At 48.3% G+C, this 18,822-nt stretch overlaps 1 protein-coding gene across 1 annotated transcript in view; it reads left to right on the top strand.

The window, feature by feature from the left end:
• The first annotated feature begins 7,028 nt into the window (after positions 1-7,028).
• PCP4 (Purkinje cell protein 4) overlaps positions 7,029-18,822 on the top strand; it is a 60,574-nt gene continuing 48,780 nt past the window's right edge. Inside the window, exon 1 of the mRNA XM_060640490.2 lies at positions 7,029-7,162. Coding sequence (XP_060496473.1) covers positions 7,154-7,162 — 9 coding nt within the window. The 5' untranslated portion in view covers positions 7,029-7,153. The remainder of the gene's footprint in view (positions 7,163-18,822) is intronic.

Raw genomic sequence — 18,822 nt, 5'->3', positions numbered from 1 at the left:
GTAGTTAGTCTTGGGCGTGTTCCTCTTTTTCTGCCCACAGTCATAGGACATGAGAATTTCTGTTTGCTGCTCGAGAAGCCCTGGGTTCCACACTCAGCCTTCATTTCCTGGTTAATCACTCTCGGCCTTGCCTTATTTTTCTCTATGGCCTTGACTTCCCCAGCAACAGCCTTCTCCTTCCATTGTCCTGCTAATTGTCTTTCTCACCTATTTCTGGAATGGCTCCCTGGAGAGAGGGGGATTCAGGCTGTGATCCAGACAGAACAAATGCCTCAGATGATCCAACAGGAAGCTTTGGAGCTGGAATGGATGACCCTGTAGAGTTGTCCTGAGTTGAGATAAGGGGCCAGGCATTTGTTGGATGTGGAGCTGACAGAACTGGATGTGGGTGGTCACCTGAATGACATGATGACCCTGAGCAAACAGGGCCCTTTGGCTGAGAGCAGCCTCCGAGGGAGGACTGAGTCGAGGGCTGAGTCCCTCACCAACACCCAGCACCTTGGGAACAAGCACTTCCATCCTAGGAGTGTGCGGGCCAGGGGGCTCCCCTAAAGTGTCCTCTAGAGAGAACCTCAGCCGTGGTCCAGATGTCTGAGTCTGCTCAGGCCACCATGGCAGAAGACCACACACATTTATGTCTCTCAGTCCTGGAGGCTGGAAGCCCAAGATCAAGGTTTCAGCAGGGCTGGTTTCTTCCGAAGGCCTCTCTCCTTGGCTTGTAGACGCTGCCTACTCCCCATGTCCTCACACGGCTTTTCTTCGTGCATGTGTGTCCATAGTATATCCTCCTCTTTTTATAAGAACGCCAGCCCCTTTGGAGTGGGGCCCCACCCTTATGACCCCATTTAGCTTTAATTGTGTCGGTAAAGACCCCATTCTACATACAGCTGCATCGGGTTTAGGTCTTCAAGGTATGAAGTTGGGGGGATGCTATTCAGCCTATAATGCCAGACAAGTGGGCTGGCTCTTCAGAATCACTAATTTGAAATTTTGGGAAGAGTTGCTGAAGCATGAACTGGAGGAGTTCACCTGTGCAGGAAGTGCACGCAGGGAAAATAGTTAGAAACTCAACAAAGCACAATTCTGACAGCCATCGTGACTGCTGGGAGCAGACAGCCTTACCAGCAGGACAGGCATGGCCTTCAGCGATGGGCCAGGGATCCAGGCGTCAGAGATGGGATTGGGGGGGGGGGCTCTTTGAATGCAAACACCGCTGACCTTTTCATCAAAGAGGGAGCTGAGGAGGGTGACGTGGGCTCTGCGAGCTCTCCAGGCAGAACTTATCCCCAGGACAGCCTTGGACCTTTAATTGAGCTAAAAGGGACTGCAGGTTGTAAGATGACCTTTTCCTCCATAAACGGAGTAATTTAAACCTGAAGAACAATAGTGGCTTCCGGTGGGCCTGTAGCACTTGACATTGGAAGATAAGACAAGACAGGTGCCCAGATCTGACCTGTCCGTGTCTGCCTCCCACACCATCCCCTTTTCTCTCCTATTGCCTGGTGACTTTTAAAGAAAAAGTGACCTCACAGCGTGCCAAGGTGGGCTGGAAATTGCATATGTAGTAAACACAAGTTGTTTCAGGAAAGTGCGAGCCATGGAGGGGGAGGGATGGAGGGAGGGGGAGTGCCCGAGGGTAACAAATTTCCAATATCTCCAAGAAATAATAAGATGTACACATCTCTGATGCAGAGTGCCCAGTTAGGGGTGACAGAAGAGATGGGGAAACACTCTTGCTGGATGGGAATGAAGGGGGCGGGGCAGGACAGCAGCCGTGCAATATTATTTGCTAAAACGTTGGGAAGCCACCGCCTAATGTTTCTTCTGTTAATCTATTTTTCCTTTAATTTAAAAAAATGTTTATTTATTTTAGAGAGAGAGAGAGAGATCATGAGTGGGGGAGGAGCAGAGAGAACAATACTGCACTGTCAACACAGAGCCTGAAGTGGGGCTCAAACCCACAAACCGTGAGATCATGACTTAAACCTAAGTTGGACGCTTAACCGACTGAGCCACCCAGGCACCCCTTTTTTCACTTTTAAAAGACAAAATTCTTACCTTGGAAGGTAAATCTTTTCATTTTATAGAGAAAAGAGTTTTCTTTATTCAGCAGCTTCTATACTCAGTGGCCAGTAGAAAACTTACTTGTTTGGAAGTGGGCTTTTTTTTTTTTTAAGTTTATTTATTTATTTTGAGACAGAGACAGAAAGAGAGAGACAGAGAGAGAATCCCAAGAAGGCTTTCACTGTGGGTACGGATTCCAGCTCAGGGCTCAAACCCATGGAACTATGAGATCATGACCCGAGCCTCTCAAACTCATGGAACCCTGCGATCATGACTGGAGCTGAAATCAAGAGTTGGACACTTAGTTGACTGAGCCACCCAGGCGCTGTGTTTGGGAGTGTTTTTGACAACTAACTCCGTGCACACATAGGGGATGGGAGAGAGAACAGAAGGGGATGGCCTCACCCTCTGTCCACAAGCTTAAAGTCCAGGAGGGGAGAATCAAGACTTGTGCAAGCCAGCACGCACCCGAATCAGTCGTTGGAATAAACAAATGTTTCCTGGAGAGGTCTGTAGAATTACATTGCATGTCTACAATTGTGGCCATAACCAGAGTGGCTTCCTGGCTCTGGGCCACGTGGCCTCCAGAGGTTGGCTGAGGGCTAGAATCTGCAAAGGAGATTAAAATTCAAGGCAGCAGGACGCAAGGTTGGGGACCAAAAGCAGGAGCTCACTGGGTCCACCCTTTGGACTAGGGAATGCTGAGCCTTAGGGATGGGGGCTGCATAGACACCCAGGGACCCCAGGGGCCTCCTGTTTGGGGGGACAGTGAAGGCAGAATGGAGGGAGGGGTCCAGCCACCGACGTTGGGCCAGGAAATCTCTGTCCTAGGAGGATGACCTCCTTCTCCCTCCATCCATGCCTTCCACGTTCAGGGACGAAGCCTGTGCTGCACCTGTGCATGGCGTTCACAAGGAAGTAGAGAAGCAAAGGCAGGAAAATGACGCAGGGTGTCGTTTTTTTTTAAAGCTCCCACACCCTCTGAAATCGTATATATATGATGCATTTGGTATAAAAGTCTGATGAAAAGCCCCAGGTCATCAATATACAGTGGCCCTATAAATAACCCTAAAGGAGGATTTTGAAAGATTGCTTGGTTCAAGTCTGCACCTTCAGGCAGAATCACGCTCCCAAGAAGATGAAAATAATCTATCCATATTATCTGTTTTTTTTTTCATAAATTATAGAGCCCCATGTCCGGATCTTAACTCAGCAATGTTGAAGTATTCCCCAAGATCTAATATATGAAGCTGTGCATCTAATTCTCCTGAAGTTCTTTCAAAATTTATTTCTCAGCTCAATATATCTGTTGTTTCTATTTTTGCTTAGGTTGGCAGATGCACAATTTTAATATTTCTTAAATTAATTTTTAAGATTGAAAGCACCAGTGGAGGAGATGAGACACTGAGGAATGGTGAGGCTTTGCCAAGGTCACGTGGAAAACCATCGCTCAAGTCAAGGACTCAAGCTCTAAGCTTCTGGTTCATGACTCCATCTACCATGTAATACAGTGTTTGGCTAACATGACTCATGTGAGAGGGCCACATGGATTCTAAAAGGAGGTAGAGGGAGGAGGATGGGCAGGAGGCAGGAGGGAGCGTAAGTTTGGAAGGAGTGCGTGAGAAGTGTGTGTGTGTGTGTGTGTGTGTGTGTGTGTGTGTGTGTGTGTGTGTATTGTGTGATCACTGTTCTAAACAATGATCCTCAAACTTGACTGCTTATTGGAACCACCTGGAAAAGTTTAAAGACCATCTACTTACTGCCCTTATCCCTTGGGATTCCAAGATGAGGTCCAGGGACTCTTTGCAATCCTTGGTCTGATGGCTGGTCTGTGGGGACACCACTGCCCCAAGACAAGGGATGGGGCTGGGAGCTGTGGTCCCAGGGCCTACCTGCTGGGGAATGATAGAAGGAACATTCAGTGCCCGAGTGCCTGGGCAGCTGTCCCCTGAGCAAATGTGGAACCAGAACTGTGTGGGGTGCACCCTGGGATGCATTATGTGTAACCCCCAGGTCCTGGTTTCCCATGGCTGCTCTATGGGCACACTCAACTTCACTTTGTGTTTAAAACAGACAGCTCCATGACCCATCGATTGGAGATAACTGTGTTATGAAAGGTGTCCCAGGGAAATCCACAGGGTTAAGTTGCATGCTACATGGCAAATACTGGTCTAACTCCCCTTGAGATCCTTCTATTCTTTCCCTAAAAGTCTTCTCCAGCACTTGCTATGACATCTGTATTAGTTTTCTAGGGCTGCCACAAAGTACCACAGGCTGGGTGGTTTCGACAACAGAAATGTATCCTCTCACGATTCTGGAGGCTGGAAGCTGGAAGGCCAAGACCAAGGGTTGGTTTCTTCTCAGGTCTTTTTCCTTGGTTTGTAGATGGCCATCTTCTTCTCCCTGTGTCTTCACAGGGTCTTCCTTCTGTGATGGGTCTGTGTCCTAATCTCCTCTTCTTATATGGACACCAATCCTATTTGATTAGGGCCCACCCATATGGTCTCACTTTAGCTTACATACCTCTTTTAAGGCTCTATCTCCTCTATTTCTAAATACAGTCACATTTTGAGGTACTGGAGAGTTAGGACCTCAATATATGAATTTTGGAGGGGACGTAATTCAGCCCATAATGCCATCTATCCTCTCTTCCATACCCTTTATAACCCCCGATTTGTTCCAAATTGTATACTCTCCTTGGCAAAGCCACAGCCCATCCCGGACACCAGTTCTGGCCCCTCCCCTGGAAACACTAGCAGCCGTTTACTGCTCCCCAAACCCCAAGCTGTTGTAAATCCGTATGTGCACTTGTGTTATGAGAAAATTCATGTCTGCACTACAACCAGGCCAGCAGAGCACTGGCTGGTCCTCTGTGTCTCCTCTATTTGTCCCCTCTGCCTGAGCATAGCCTACAAAACCACACAAGGGACCCTCGTCAGGCAAGCACTGGGTGCTCAAAATCCCCAACCAGACAGGCTTTCCCTGGGGAAGGTGTGGTTTTGCCATTCATGCAGAGAAGGGAGCCCCGTCCCTCTTCTTCCAGTCGGCTGCGCCTGGGCAGACCCACCCTCCTCTGTCTCCCACTCCCAACCACTGGGGGACACTAAAGGCATCCTGTCTGGGCCCTCCCACGTGTGACAAGGAGGGGTGGGGGAGGAAAAGAATGAGGAAGATGCTGTAAGAATGTGCTGGCAGGCAGCTCCTTTGTTCGCAAAAGATTCGTGTGGTTGGGATAGACAAATAGGTAAACAGTAAAACCTCGGATTGTGAGTAACTTGTTCTGTGAGTGTTCCGCAAGATGACCAAACAGTTCTAATAAATTTTAACTCGATAAACGGGTGATGTCTTGCAATATGAGTAGCACGTGACGGGATCACAACTGAGCCAATGGTTCTTGAAGTTTGCTTTGATATACAAGTGCTTTGGATTACAAGCATGTTTCCAGAACGAATCATGCTCGCAAATCAAGGTTTTACTGTATATAACCCATCTCTGTTTCTCTGTGAACGAAGAGTTATTATAATGAATGTACCTGTCTTCCCATTGGAAGGGGACTTTCTGTAGACACATTCCCATGTAAAGTGGCTATAAGTTAAGAAGACTGGCTCCCACAAGCCTTAGGAGTTTTGTGTTTCTTGCTGCTTTCTGTTTGTGGTCACTCACGTTCGTATGGTAGATGCAAGAGCTCTGAGCCCTGGCTCCCGGCCTCAGCCTCCACAGGTGGCGTGTACTCGCTGGTACCCACTGGGGATGTGTGGCTTTTCTCTCACTCACCGAGGTAGCCCTGAGAAAGGAGGTGAAAGGAGAGGCCACTGTGGCGTTGGCCAGATAGAAGACAATGGAGGGAATCAGAGACAGGCCCGAGCTCAGTGTTGGTTCATCATACAGCTATTGGCAGAGTCTCCCCATGTGGGGTGATGGGTGAGGCCCCTGCGGGGCATCTGAGGACTGTAATAACTGCCCAGTTTCTCGTATATTTACCCACCTGGTAGCTGTCACTTGGATATGCTTGTATCTCCTGTAGGTCCTTTGAAGAGTTATTAGTCATCATTTGGCATATCCGCCATGACAGGGCGTCACTGTCCGAGAATCCCGCTTGAACCCAGGGCCAACCTGGAGCTGGCAAGTTGCCAGAGGGTGTCCTGATCAGCCCTGGGCCAACGAGACAGGCCGCGGCACCCACATCATTCCCTGCACTGGCCATGATCCCGGTTGTGAAAGTCAAGGCTTCACTTGGGTGCCGTGAAGGCTCTTCGGGGTCTCACAAGTCCAGGCAAAAGGACTGAACCTCTTTACAGAGGGGCTGGACAGGCTGCAGCAATGAAATCTTTAACAGATTCCACGGTCCAGCCCGCATCTCCCTCCGGATGCTGGTGAAGTTTATGACAACACAGATAAGGCCGGAGACTTCCTCTCTTGTCACAGCCTGACTCTCCAAGTCGATGTCCCAGCGCTGCTATGACCTCTTGCCAAGGGAGGAGGTGCCCGGGATACGAACAGCCTGGCAGATTTGGGGTTGGGGCGGGAGCAGTGGAGAATGTTCTCCTGGAAGTCTGGGATCTGTGCCACAAAGAACAGGGGAAGCCGCAGCTCCTGGGAAAGCGAGGGGGAGAGAGAGAGAGAGAGAGAGAGAGCGAGCGAGCATGGGCTGGTGTTTCCAGAACTGCCCTTCCTCTGAGATGCAAACATTCTTTTCACTGACGTTGAAAACGTATTTGAATCCTGGACCCTTGAATTAGTAAACGATGGCAAACCGGTGATGATCTTTGTACCTCTGACTTTGACCTTTAAAAAAGAAAAAAAAAAACCACGCACAAATCTAGCAGCTCTTTCCCTTGGCAGAATGTGGGGCTGAGACCCAGCTCACTTCCCACCTGGCTCCACTAGGTGGCCCCTCGTGCTCTCGGATGTCTGCGAGGCGTGCAGACAGGTGAATGAATCTCATTGGCTTACGGGAGGCATGATGCCACCGGGCAGCCCTTTTTAAGAGAAAAGCCAGGACCGGTGGAAGAGCGACCCCTGAGCAGCGATCCGGGTGCTGAGCACGGTGCTGAGCGCAGGGATCCCGCGGCTGCCGCGTTACAGCAACATGAGCGAGGTGAGTGGCCCTCGTCCTTGGAGAGGGAGACTTGGGGGTGACCAGTGCGCTGGCCACAGTGGGTCTCGGGAGACGCCAAGGGTCTCCGGGTGGTGGTCGATCAGCCCTGTGACTCTTTGCTCGGAGGGCTGACCCCCGTTGCTATCCTGGTTTGCGGTGGCAGGTGCAGAGAGGTTGGTGAAGTTTGCAACTTTTTAAAAATTCGCCTTGGAAAGAAAGGGATGGCTTGTTGGCTTCTGATTTAATCGTGACTTTGGAAAGTGCTTTGGGTTGGACACCTCGGGAGAGAAAGCCGAGGGTCTCAGCCTCGCCGGAGGTTTGCTGTGCTTCCCGCCTGTCCTCACGTGTTTGCTTTGGTGGATGGCTTTCAGGACGCTGGCAGGCGGGCCAGCCGGTGACAGTCAGCCTTGGAAGAGACGTGGGGGAAGGACTGCACGGCTCGGCCGCACAAACTACATCTGCAGCTAGTTAGAGCGTCAGTAAAAGAGGCAAATCGCTCGAACCATGAAAAATCTGTGTGTAGGGATGGGGCTCGGGCACCGGAGAGACTTTGACATAAGAACAGCTACATTTCTTCTGGTTGCAAGTCCCTTCTCTGAATATGTTTATAGAGACGGTATTTTGTTGGGGGCAAACCTATAGATAGCTCATTTTATTTCAAAAAGATCACGTTCTCTTTCTTTTAAACGAGGCAGGTTTGGGGTTGTACAAACCACCCTCTAATTCAGCTCAGTAGTGGAGACAAGTCCGTTTTTATTTCCTTTTGGTCGGCACTTAAATAATTACTTTTATCTTCTCTGTCTTTTTTTTTTTTGACAGATGGGTGATCCTTTTTTTGGGAATTCTAGAGTAAAATTAACGACTTCAGAAATAAGAGGCGTCTTCACTGCGTTTGTCTCTCCGATGGGCGACTTTTGACATAAACATGACAGGAAGACAGAGGAGGCAAAGCGTAGACGGTTTAGGAATGGGGTTTGGGATGGAGCCAAGGGCTCGAGTGAGGAAGGGGGCAAGTGTGGAGGAAGATGGGAGGGCTGTAAGCCTCTCAGCCCCAGATAAGGCTGGGGGGGGGGGCTCCAGTAAGGCCAGTGCACCTCACTTTTGTCTGTTCTCAGCCCCCAGCTTGGCATCTAGCGCTCCACTTGTGTTACCTTATTTGCCCCCTCAAATCCTGTGAGGTAGGTGCTGGTATTTATTCCCCATTGACAGATGAGGAAACTGAGGCAGAGAGAAGTTCAAGGTCAGCCGGTTCAAAGTCGGCGCTAGCAAAGGGCAGGGCTTGGGCGGCCTTGCTGGGTGGCCGACCGCCGGGGTGGGGGGGCGGTTTCTGCACACCGGGAGCCACAGAAGGAGCCGGAGGAGGGTGGGAGGGGGCGAGGGAAAGGGAGCTGGGGCCTGGAGCAGAGACAGGGCGAGAAGGACCAGGCCTCTGTGACTTGCAGCCTCCTGGTGGACTCCACGAGACTTCAGAAGCTTCCACCCTGGGTCAGCAACCTGTGCTCGCAAGAAGCCATGGCTGGCTGTGGAGAGTGGGCTTCCCAGAGGAGGAGTCACAAAGCAGTACAGCACTGGGGGCCCTTCTTCGATAGTCGGCTCCCCCCCGGGCTCTTCTGGGGTCGTGGTGTTCCTGATGGGTCCCCTCCGGCTGTCACCCCATCTGCAGCCGAGGCTGAAGCCCGGCGTCGTGAACACATGAGCTTTCCAGAATGCTTCAGCTCGGCGGTGTTCACCTCACCGTGGGTCCCCCGGGAGAGAGCACACGTCCCACAGCTCAGCCCACGATTAGGGTCACAGCCTCGTTTCTGCTGCACATAAAATTAGGGCAGCTCTGCGGCCGCCCCCCGCCCCCGCCCCATTCCATCAGCCTCGTCAACAGCCAACTGCAAGGGTTTCCTTTAATGTCGCTAAAATCCCGCAGGAGGCGCATCCGTCTCCTCTGCCCCCCTTTGCTTCCGCGACAGCCCTTCCAGCTCCTTCTCCCTTTCCCCCTCCTGTCCCTCTTGCACCTAGTCCCCCCTCTGTTACGTGCAGCCCCGGTGCTCTGGCCACCAGCTGGGTGACCAGCTCTCTGCCTGATCCCTGACTTCCCGGGCGTGTGTCCCTCAGAGAGTGGGAGTGAGTCCTTTCCCTAGAACTCAGACCTGCTTAAAACATTTAATAAAGTTGAACAGACGCTCCTTTCCGGGTAGAGAACTGAACATCCCCCCAGCCCAGAGCTTTTCCTTGGTCGGGTGAATTACGTGTGGCTTCTTGTTTTGATAGCTCTCAGGCAGGGATTGATTCCAGATGATCGTTTGCTTACTCGTGTCACTGATTGCTGCAGAGGGCCAAAGCCAGGGGTCTTGTCAGCCTCTCCTCCGACTTCGGGATTTGCTGGGGTCTGGTGGGCAAAGAGCGCCGGCTCCAGCTGGCAGGGTTTGGTGCCCGCTGCGGAAATCCCTGAGCTCACAGCTGCTCCCCGGGGCCGTGCTGGGGCGGGGCTGGGAGGAGAGGCCCCCAAAGGGCCAAGTGCTCCCCGGTGGGCCTTGGGCCTGCGGGTCTTCTAGCCTTTAGGGGGAAGGCGGTGAGAGGTGGGGACTCGGGGACTGAGCCTGGAGCCGGCTTTCAACCGGGTGACTCCACGACCCAGTGTCTCCTCCGTCCCCCGTGGCAATGCACTGCTCGGGGAACGAGGCGATTGAAAAGAGCAGCTCCAGTACAGCGAGGGGAGTCAAGTCCAAATTTAGGGCACCGAGAGGGTGGAGGTGGTTTGTGGGGGTGTCTAATTTACATTTCAGTATTAAAGTATGTCAGATGGGCCGGGAGGTAATTTAGCAGGGATCAAAATGCAGGTTAAGGTGTGTTAACTGGATCAGAAATCCTAACCACCAAAGTCGAGGTTAACAAAGTCACCCTCTTCTCTCTCCGCCTGGACCCCCGCACAGGAGAAGAATGAGACTCCCTTTGTTGAGCCACCAAATAGGAGTCCCATAACACCGACAGTCCCATTTTCTCATCCAGGTGTGTGTTTTTAAGTTGCTTTTCATTTTTTTTTAATGTTTGTGTATTTTTGAGAGAGAGAGAGAGCGAGTGAGCGCAGGGGGCAGAGAGAGACACACACAGAATCTGAAGCAGGCTGCAGGCTCCGAGCTGTCAGCACAGAGCCCGATGCGGGGCTCAAACCCATGAACCAGGAGATCATGACCTGAGCTGAAGTTGGATGCTTAACCAATGGAGCCACCCAGGCGCCCCTTAAGTTGGTTTTCAAAAGAACTGATTTAGGAGAGCCAGGAGCAAGATTTTCATCCAATAAAGGCACACTTTTGGAGAATCAGTTTGAAAAATGACACCCACCATCACCCTATTTTTGAGGAAGTGTGTGTGGGGGGGGTTCCCATTGCATAATGCATCAGTTGACAGCTATTAATTAGACCTGAGACCCCCTGGGGAAAGCATCCAGGATCCTAACTGTCACCACTCTTTTCTTGCATCGGCTTGGATGGGATGTTGCAACTTGGGGCCAGGGTTTCAAGCCTTTCTTCCATCCAGACGTCACCCACAAAAGGACTGTGCCTGTCAGACGCACGGAGGGAACACACTGAGGACATTTCAGGGCAAATCTTTAGACCCACGTGCCTGTCCTTAGCACAGAATCAGAAGCTGCTGCCTACACACTAAGTTTCTAAAGGAAGAAGAGAAGAGTGAACATTGTCTGGAGAGAGATATGCAAGGGGAAGGAATGCTCCCTTGAATCTTGCAGGGGGGCATAGAAAGGACAGGATTTTTGTTTTCAAAAGCAGCCGCCGCTTGGGGCTTACCTAGGCAGCCACTGGGACAACCCATTGCTAAGATAAATAGTAGGGAACAGAACTACAGTGAAAATCGTCATGGTCGTGTGCTTCTTGTGATGTCATAGTGAACCGAGCAGATGCCGGAGGACGGACGAGCAGGCTTGCGGATAACTGTTCAGGGTAGACCAGTTACACCCAGATTCCAAGCATAACTGCGTAAAATGTGGATTTTCCAACTGGCCCCAAAGGCCTGGCAGCAGCAGGCCAAAGACGATCCTGTTTCTTCTATAAGTATAACCTCATTTGGGGATGTACCAGTCAGTGGCAGAGACACAGGGAGATCCAGCAAGATCCCCCTGGTTTCTCTGGATCACACCGGGACGGGCACTCTCTCTACTCTACCTGGGGATGTTAGGTCTAGGAAGACGCCAGGTCCAACTTTGGTTCCCAGTGCAACTTTTCTTGCATGGGCAGAGGTCCCAATGCAGCCTGGAAATGTGTTTGCCGGGCTGATGGTTTATGGATTGCCATAAACTTTGTTCCCCCGGTCCCGCACCTCATTATCGGATTGTGTGTGGTTAAGAAGTCTCACTGTTTTTCTCTTTTGAATTGAGTCAGTGACTTGCAGTTGATTTTATTAAAGGTTTAGTTGAATAGTGTGATCAAGATGAAAAGGAAATACAGGTTTTCGTTGTGGGAAGTGCCTTGAATTCATGATGAATACGTTCTCTGAACTTTTTTTTTAATTATAATTTCTGCCTCAGTGCTTCATTAGAGGTGTTGTTATAGGTGGAAGGCGTTCACACTGCATCTGGGGGCCTTCTGTCCTCAGTGAACTGTGTGCCCTGTACCATTTGAACACCTGAACAATATGAGCCCAAGCCTGGGGCTTTTCATTAATTTAGAATGGCTTTCTAGAAAGGGCTTCTCACTGCGGGGGAAAGAAGGACTTTAGGGGATGCATATGCACAGATTTATATAATATTTGGCTGATAGTTTTATAAAACACAGCATTAAAGCTCATGGTGTTATTGTCTTAGTCTGTTCAGGCTGCTATAATAAAGTATCACAGATTGAACAGCTTATAAATCGTAGGAATTTATTGCTCACGGTTCTGAAAGCTGGGAGGGAGTCTGAGATCAGGGAGCCAGTGTGATTCGGTGAGAACCCTCTTCTTGGTTCATAGACAGCCTTCTCCCTCCTGTGTCCTCATATGGTGGAAGGAGGGACAGGGAGCTCCTTGGGGTCTCTTTTTGTGAGGGCACAAGTCCCATTCACTGGGGCCCCCCACTCGTGACCTGATCACTCCCAAAGGCCCCACCTTGTCATGCCTTCACCGTGGGGGTTAGGATTTCAGTACATGAATTTTGAAAAACACAAACATCCAGACCATAGCAAGTATTAAGGTTGCATTTTATTTATTAGCATTATCCCTCCTAGACTGTGAGCTTCCTGGGGACAGGAACAACTTTACATTGTCCACAGGACCTGGCTCCTGGTCTGGCACTTGGTAACGTTCCCTTATTGGATGAATACATACATTTGGGGGTATGGGTTTATCAGTTAATGTGACCAACAGACCAGACCCCCTCTTTTCTAAACGTTGAGATTTGTGGTCCAGACAGGTTTGGAGAAGAAAAGTTCTATCTTTTGTTTTTTACTCCCGGTTTGAAACCTGGGTTTGCCATTGAAATCCTTTTAAGTTGGAAATGGATACATTGTCAGATATACAAGAGAAGTGCGCTGACGGCAGGCAAGGCGATGAGAACTGGAGAGAATCCGGACAGGAAGAACTCTTGGCATTTGGAAAAATGTCAAGGAAAACAGGGACGCTGAGGGAGGGACAGAGAATTCTAATATCCTACAGTTGGGGGTCGTCTCCCTTGGGACTATTTCACTTCAGATAAGCTCTATGAAATTCAAACAAAAGGAGCTTCAGCCAGAGAGGCAGAGCCCGTGAATGCCCTACAAAGCTGTTGGCTGTACTGAAATAGAAAACCAATTTGACTGTGCTTACAGGGGGATAAGAGAGAGCCCGAGCAGATCTTTAGGAAGATTCGTGCCGAATCACGGTCGTCCAGACTGCAGATCCTGGCACACGGTTGAAGGCAAAATATACTTTGTGTACAGGAAGCACATCGTATATTCAAGTATTTTAATTGCTATTTAAAAATTAGCCATTGATGTTTCTATGAATTAACCAAATGTTTTCATTTCTAATTGCATATTTAAATATCTTAAGTTGGTTTATATTTGAGCTAGGAAGACGTGACCATTCCTACACAAAAAGCGATGGGCTTGTGTGTCTTCCCCTGGGAGGTTAGGCACTGAGATGTACGACCGTGTCCCCGTGCGGTCCAACAGGCTGTGACTCCACGTTCCTATCGTCCCCAGGTATCAACTGTTTACCATTCTTCATCCACCTTTGGAATGAAGTGAGGTATAAGTAATGAGATACAGGTACAGGTGTACTTTGGGAATGGGTATGAGAATGTTCTACAGATCGTTGTTCTGTGCCATAAGCCAAGCAAGCCTGACACACCCACCAGTGGCCCAGACCTATAAATCCAACATCCACTTCTGGGCTGTTGTACATGAACAATTCCGTGTAAGTTACACACGCCAGGCATCAATCTGCTTGAATATTGTTTGTGCCTTACACATAGCCCGAAATTTATGCCTCAGAATCTCACTGAATTACTTCTCGTTCCACTTCTGAAAGGGAGACGCTTGGCCATGTTTATCACATTGCCAGTGGAAAAATCAATCACCCACTAAATGCCATTATTTTACATTTTACTCTTAAACTGCCACCTTATAAATAAAAAGAAGACAAATTGGAATCATAAAGCAGGTAGGTAATCATCCACAAATTGAAAATTCTCCTGCAGAACATCTAAGGGGAAAGAAGCCAAAAAGGGTGAATTGATTAGAATTATTGCAATAAGGCAGTTTTCATACCACAGTGGAAACTAGAATAGAGACCAGGAGAGTCCTTTTCCCTGGAAGGTTTCTGCCTCTGGTTTGAGGAAGTCATGGGCTTGGCCAAGACTGAAATATCTCAATCACCCACACTTCAAGCCTTCACCCAATGGTCTGGATTGCCTTTTGAGTGTTAGTTTTTAAATATTTGTTTCTGACTCCCGGACAGCTATTTGATAGCTGGGGTTGGACCTGGTTTGGCTTGAGATTATGCTTTTCCTGCTATCACAATCCCAAACTGCGGAGGAGAGTCGTGACAAAAGAAACGGTCATCTGTCCTCATACTACCACATCTGTGGCTTGGCTAAGGTTCTAACAAGTGATTAGTTATTTTAATTTTATGCAATGCCTGGAAAGAGGACCCTGCAGGTAGCAATACTCATTAACATTTGTCTTACCCAAACAAGACAGTTAAAATGGGGCAAAAAGTGTGTTCTCTCTTTTCCGCCAAGATTTTCTTCTTTAGTCAATATACTTTTATGTCCATCAAGGGCTAAGTCCCACTATTTAAAAATTATTAAGAAATTAGGCCTGTTAATTATTTTTAAAGAATGTTTTAAAGATTTTTTTTTATTTTTAAGTAATCTCTATACCCAACATGGGGCTTGAACTTACAACCCCAAGATCAAGAGTTGCACGCACTCCCAACTGAGCTAGCCAGGTGCCTGGGAGGTTCTTACATATATAAATGGAAGGTTCTTACATATATAATTTTCTTATTAAGTAACATCACTCTTTCATTAGGGATTATTAGAAAAATAGCACTTTTCTTTCCCTGAGCCTGGCCAAATGGCACAATGTACCTGGACTTTTCCTTTTCACATTTCCCGACACCTGTTTGATACACCGAGAAATCCCCGATGCCACGAATTGGTCAGATAGTCCTGGTAACGGGACTTCCTTTTGAGCCTAACTTGATGGCTGTGGTTTAGAGGCTCGTGTTGGTGCTCATGAAGATATCCTAGAACGAATCTAGCAGGATCAGTTCACATTTCTCTTGTTTTCTTCTTGCTTTTGCTGACAGTGTTAGTATTCTTTTCAATCTGTGAAATTTTATGCAGGAATTTCATTGGGGTAAAAAAACACATGTCATAAAATTGACCACCTTACCCATTTTTAAGCGTATAAATTCAGTTGTGTGGTTTATTTATTTTGTTACGAAATAGACCTCCAGAACGGTTTCATCTTGTGAAACTGAAATTCCATTACCTATTAAACAGCAGATCCCCTTTCCTGTTCCCCTTATCCCCTGTGACCACCTTTCTACTTCCTGTCTCTATGTATCAAATGTCTCTATGTATCTGACTCCTCTAGGGACCTTATAGATGTGGAATCACAGAGTATCTGTCCTTTTGTGCTTGGCTGATTATACTCAGCATAAGGTCCTCCAGGTTCGTCCGTGTTGTGGAGTGTGACTAGGCAACACTTTTTTTAACAACATTTTTAAAAATTGATTTATTTTTAGAGAGTGAGATAGAGAGTGAGCATGAGCAGAGGAGGGGCAGAGAGAGAGAGAGAGAGAGAGAGAGAGAGAATCCCGAGCAGGCTCCGCACTGTCAGCACAGAGGCGGATGTGGGGCTCGATCTCACAAAATGTGAGATCATGATCTGAGTGGAGAGGAAGAGTCAGATACTTAACTGACTGAGCCACCCAGGTGCCCCTGTGTGAGACTTTTTAAAAGTCACTTACCTACTTAGTGGGGAGATTAGTTCAGTTAAAAGTAGATTACATAATCTGTAAATCCTCCTCCCGGGGCTCAAGGAGCTGCATTGCAGCACGTGGCGGTGTTCTGAGAGCAAGCCAGGAGTCACGGGAACCCATTCTTCCCTACTCACCAAGTGACAATGTCAGTATCGATCCTGAGAGTAGCTATTGATAAAACCTAATTTCGTCCTTATAGACCTTTGATTCTAAACAGATGTAAAGAGAAACGTCAAAGTTTTCTTCACCGTGCATGTGCGAATTGAGCACCTTACAGCCCCAGAGATGCCATTCTTGGCTGCCGTCTACCAGTGGTGCCCCCTGGGGTTGTGCTGTGCACAACCTGGGCAGCCGAACATAGTGGCCCTGCCCTTTCTTGGGGTGTAGTCACCCTGCTTCAAAACCACTGACCTAGAGAAAGACTGTCATTTCTATGGTTCTACTTAGAATTCAGAGAATTCAAGGAGACTGTATTTGTCATTTCCCTCAAAGGAGTCATTTTCAAATAGGGAACTGAGTGCCCAAAGGCGAATTTTGCTCAAAACCACAGAGCTTTTTGAGGAAAAGCCAGCGTGAGTTTCACTTACACACTTCCCCTCCTATTACATTTCTCATTTTCTGGCATATCCTGGACACAACCCAATTTCTTTTACACCTGCCCCAATTCCATTTAGGACTTGGGCACGAAATACATGAGAAACAATATTGTCCTGGATTTTTTTTTTTTTCCATTAGTCTTGAGTGAAAAAAGAGCAGCTACGGGGATCTTGACCAAGTCATTCTTTCCCTCCCCAGGTCTTCCACTTGATCTCTAGAGGTTCAAGTATGCCCTCTGAGCCTCCCCCCGCCCCAACCCCAATAACACAAGGAGTGGCTGGTAAACGTCATCGCACTGTCGCCCCAAAAGTCCCTCACTGAGGTCTCCGTTGACAAATCCTCTTCTGCCTCATGTGGCAGCTTCCTTGACGTTGACTTTACACCAGTGTCCTTTATGACCTTGCCTTACTCTCCATGGCTCTGCATAAGAAAGAGCATTCTGAACCCCCAGATAAAACTCTCAAAAAACTTTTCCTCCCAGAATGGGGGCCCTGTCTATGGTTGAAACCACTGCGTGTGTAAATCAGAAATCACGTATTTGGTCAGTCACATTTCCTTCCGCCTTCTAGATTATGAAACTTGAAAGGACAGACTTGTATCGTCCCTTTTCCTCTCCCCAGCACATGCCATTCAACCTACGTGGATGGGGACTCCATTGCGTGTTGTACGTTGTGCTGGGTGAATGAATAAGGCGTGGCTGGGAGGCTAGCCCCGGAGACAGAATCACATAAAATTAACTGGGCTACAGGTCTCTTCACTGTATACACTGATTGCCAGGGATGCACAGACGATAGCCATTGTGGAGGCTTAGGAAGGAGGAGAAGGATGTGTTCAGGGAAAGCTTCCCCGTGGAGTCCATGCTTCCAGAAGTAGGGTCTCCATAGATATTGATTGAGGAATAACCACCATGGCTGATGGTTACTCTTCAAAGTCTTGAATTTTAGAACCACATAGGGCTTTAGCAGTCTGAGTCCCATGAACCGATAGGTATCTAGAATGATACTACAGCCGATTTATGCCTCTTGCCTAGTGAAATAAATTCCCATACATGTGTCAGTGAATATTTGGGTTCTATTTAAATTATCACGTCTCCCTTTAAAAGTGCTAAGTGAGTAAAATCTGTTCGGTACATTGGAAGATTACATGTGTAGTTGTGCATGTTGTTTTCTTTTAAAAGTTCCACGTTCTACTTGTGAGAAGCGCCCAAATGAATTTAGATATGCCTGTAGCCTACCTTCCGTGCGAGGATTACTGTTTGTCCAGGGTGAAATATCACTGCACACGTCGCACCTCAGAGACCCCTGGTGGCATAATTTCTTCTCTTCGGAGTTTGTTCGAGGCATGGGCTCATCCCTATATTTATAACTCTGTTCTCACATATGCATAAGTCCTGTCAAAAGATAGAGATAATACAGTGCCGCATCGCAAATATTATTTCTGGCAATGTTCTATACTTCAGAAGTGTGGGCTCTTTTACCTATTCTGGAAGATAACTTCCTAAAATAGATGTAGCAATTAGTCAAGTCCTCTACCAAATACCTCATGCAAGTTTATTGTTATTTTTCCATCTAGATTTAATCCTTCCCATCTTCGAGGCAGATTCATTTCGGGGGGGCACTGTTTAGTGAATTCCCCTGCCATCATTTTTTTTTTTTTTTTTTTTTTTTTTTTTGGCTGAGTTCTTGCTGAGAGCCAGATTTGGCTGAAATTCATGAGAGAGCTCCCAGACAATTGAGTTCTGGATGAGGATTTCGAATCCTTGCATGACAAAAGCATAAAGGCAGCCTCACGGAACTTCAGCTACAAGCAGTACCCTCAGGGGACCCCACTCTCTGCTCCTGTGTCCCTTTTGTATTTCGATGAAGAAGGAACCTAGCAGATCTCCCTCGGAGATGAGGCAATTTAAAGACAAGTAGCAGCCTCTATAATTGTTTGCTCCCACCTGGCTTTGGGAGAAGTCCCTTTTGAGGTCCCGGTAGCTCAGACAGCACTGGAAAGTCCTGGGGAAGCCTGTGATTGGACTGCGGGGGCAGGGGGGTGACACTTGGTGGGGCCCGGTGAAAGACAGAAACATGGGGCTCCATGGTAGACATTATTAAGAATTTCAAGACGGAAGGCGGGGGTTCCTGGGTGGCTCAGTCGGTTAGGCATCTGACTCTTGGTTTCGGCTCAGGTCATGATCTCACAGTTTGTGGGTTCAAGCCCCACATCAAGCCCGCATCGGGCTCTGTGTTGACGGTGCAGAGCCTGTTTGGGATTCTGTCTCCCTTTCTCTCTCTGCCCCTCCCCTGCTCATGCTCTCTCTCTCTCTCTCTCTCAAAATAAACAAGTATACTTCAAAAGAATTTTCAAGACCGTCATGACAGAGCATTACCAAGCTTGGGGCCTTTCTGAGCCGGACTCATGGGTCCTATATGACTGCATGGGTCACATGGCCACGAGGCTGGCTATGGCTGAGGCTGGGGGCTGCCTGATTGCTTTTTGGTGGAGAGAGAGGGGGGCAGAGAGAGAAAGCGTGCGCGCTAATGAAACATGTTATCCCTTTGCAATGTCAGGGGCCATATATATATATTTATTTGTTATAAATATATATATCTATATATATATTA

Source organism: Panthera onca, chromosome C2 (genome assembly GCF_046562875.1).
Source record: "Panthera onca isolate mPanOnc1 chromosome C2, mPanOnc1 haplotype 2, whole genome shotgun sequence".
In the NCBI taxonomy this organism is placed as follows: domain Eukaryota; kingdom Metazoa; phylum Chordata; class Mammalia; order Carnivora; family Felidae; genus Panthera; species Panthera onca.
This window is presented reverse-complemented; position numbering and strand designations above follow the sequence as displayed.